Consider the following 1,424-nt stretch of genomic DNA (forward strand, 5'->3'; position numbering starts at 1 on the left):
TCAGCCCTCCTCTCACCTCACCTCCGTTCACCAGCCAACTTTAGTTAGCTAGCACAGGTCCCCCCCCCGTCATCTTGTCAGTGCTTTTGTTGGTCCTCTCATTCGACGGCGATCCCACGTTTCCTCCCTTCTTCGCCGCTTCTTTTTGCATCTTTTGTTTCCAGTGATTGGTGTCATTCTTTTATTTAATGATGTGATATTCCCAATGAGAGAGTGACCTCGAGGAACTGCGCTGAGTTCTAACTGTACCATCAAGCAACATTGCATAATATTCTGTATTAAACCCCATTCCCATTTGTTTCAGTCTGAAATGAACGTAGGTCAATGAATTTAAACTATGTGACGATGGAGCAATATAGGAAATGATAGAGGCAATGATTCAATAACAGTCCTGCTGATATTGTCTGTTTAAAATTTTCAAGTTCTTTTTTTAAAATAAATTTAGTTTCCAATTATTTTTTCCACCTCCCCAGCGCGCTGGCTTAATCCGTCACAGCTGGAGGTCTGAGTCAGGAAGCCATCGGCGGCGAGACCTTCCCCCCTCCCCGCTCCCGCTGTCCGATCTCCCGCGTCTCGCATTCAGGGAGCGAGCAGCCAGCTTCCGTCCTCCTCCACCTCCCTCGGCACCACCAGCAGCAACTCACAGGGATCCTGGGCGATCTGGTCCTGCAGGAACTTCCTCAGTTGCTCCTCATTCCCGATTGGAACCGGGGCCTTTAGTTTGGAGTCCAGGTTGTAGTAGGCCCCGTTGATTTGCCTGACTGCCATCCAGTGCTTGCACTGGATGGGGAGCGAGACAAAGCCCAGCGTCATGTTGGAGGGAATGTTGAGGATGAAGCCAGGAACCCGGCTCAGCACCAAGCTGCTGAGCCACTTGCGTTTATCCCACCAAATCGCAGCCAGACCTTGAGTTAGCAAGGCGGCCATGAGGACGTTGACATCATAGTTCCCAGTTCCTAACAAACTGCGATGTGGATTCACCAGACAGTTGGGAGACAACTGGCCGCTCAGCCCATCTAGCTGCTGCTGGGTGAAGAGCGGCTGCTGCAGGAGGTTGTGGAGGGCGCAGAGCTCCAGGCGCTGCCACTTGTGGTACAGAAGAGGGGGGGGGGGGCTCCGACATCCCCACACCCGGGGGGGGGGGCTCCGACATTCCCACACCCGGGGGGGAGGTTCCGACATCCCCACACCCGGAGAGAGCTCTTTCCACAGTCAGTGCTCTGGAACACTCTCACTCGGGTGTGTGTGTCTCGGTGCTTTTCCAGTCACATTGATGGTTAAAATCTTTTGATGCCGACAGATCCGGCAAACATTAGTAGTTTCAAATTCCTAGGGGTGCACATCACCAAAAATCTATCCTGGTCCACTCACGTCGACGCTATAACCAAGAAAGCACAACAGCGCCTATACTTCCTCAGGAAACT

General features: G+C 52.3%; 1 protein-coding gene across 1 annotated transcript; it reads right to left on the reverse strand.

Annotated features, from left to right (window-relative positions):
* Positions 1-398: 398 nt before the first annotated feature.
* LOC119951258 (josephin-2-like) lies at positions 399-1,104 on the reverse strand (the record flags this gene model as incomplete). Its single annotated transcript, XM_038774317.1, has 1 exon — positions 399-1,104. A coding segment is annotated over one exon (525 nt), but the record flags the coding sequence as incomplete, so codon positions are not given.
* Between the last annotated feature and the right edge of the window lie 320 nt (positions 1,105-1,424).

Source organism: Scyliorhinus canicula, chromosome 17 (assembly GCF_902713615.1).
Source record: "Scyliorhinus canicula chromosome 17, sScyCan1.1, whole genome shotgun sequence".
Classification (NCBI taxonomy): Eukaryota; Metazoa; Chordata; class Chondrichthyes; order Carcharhiniformes; family Scyliorhinidae; genus Scyliorhinus; species Scyliorhinus canicula.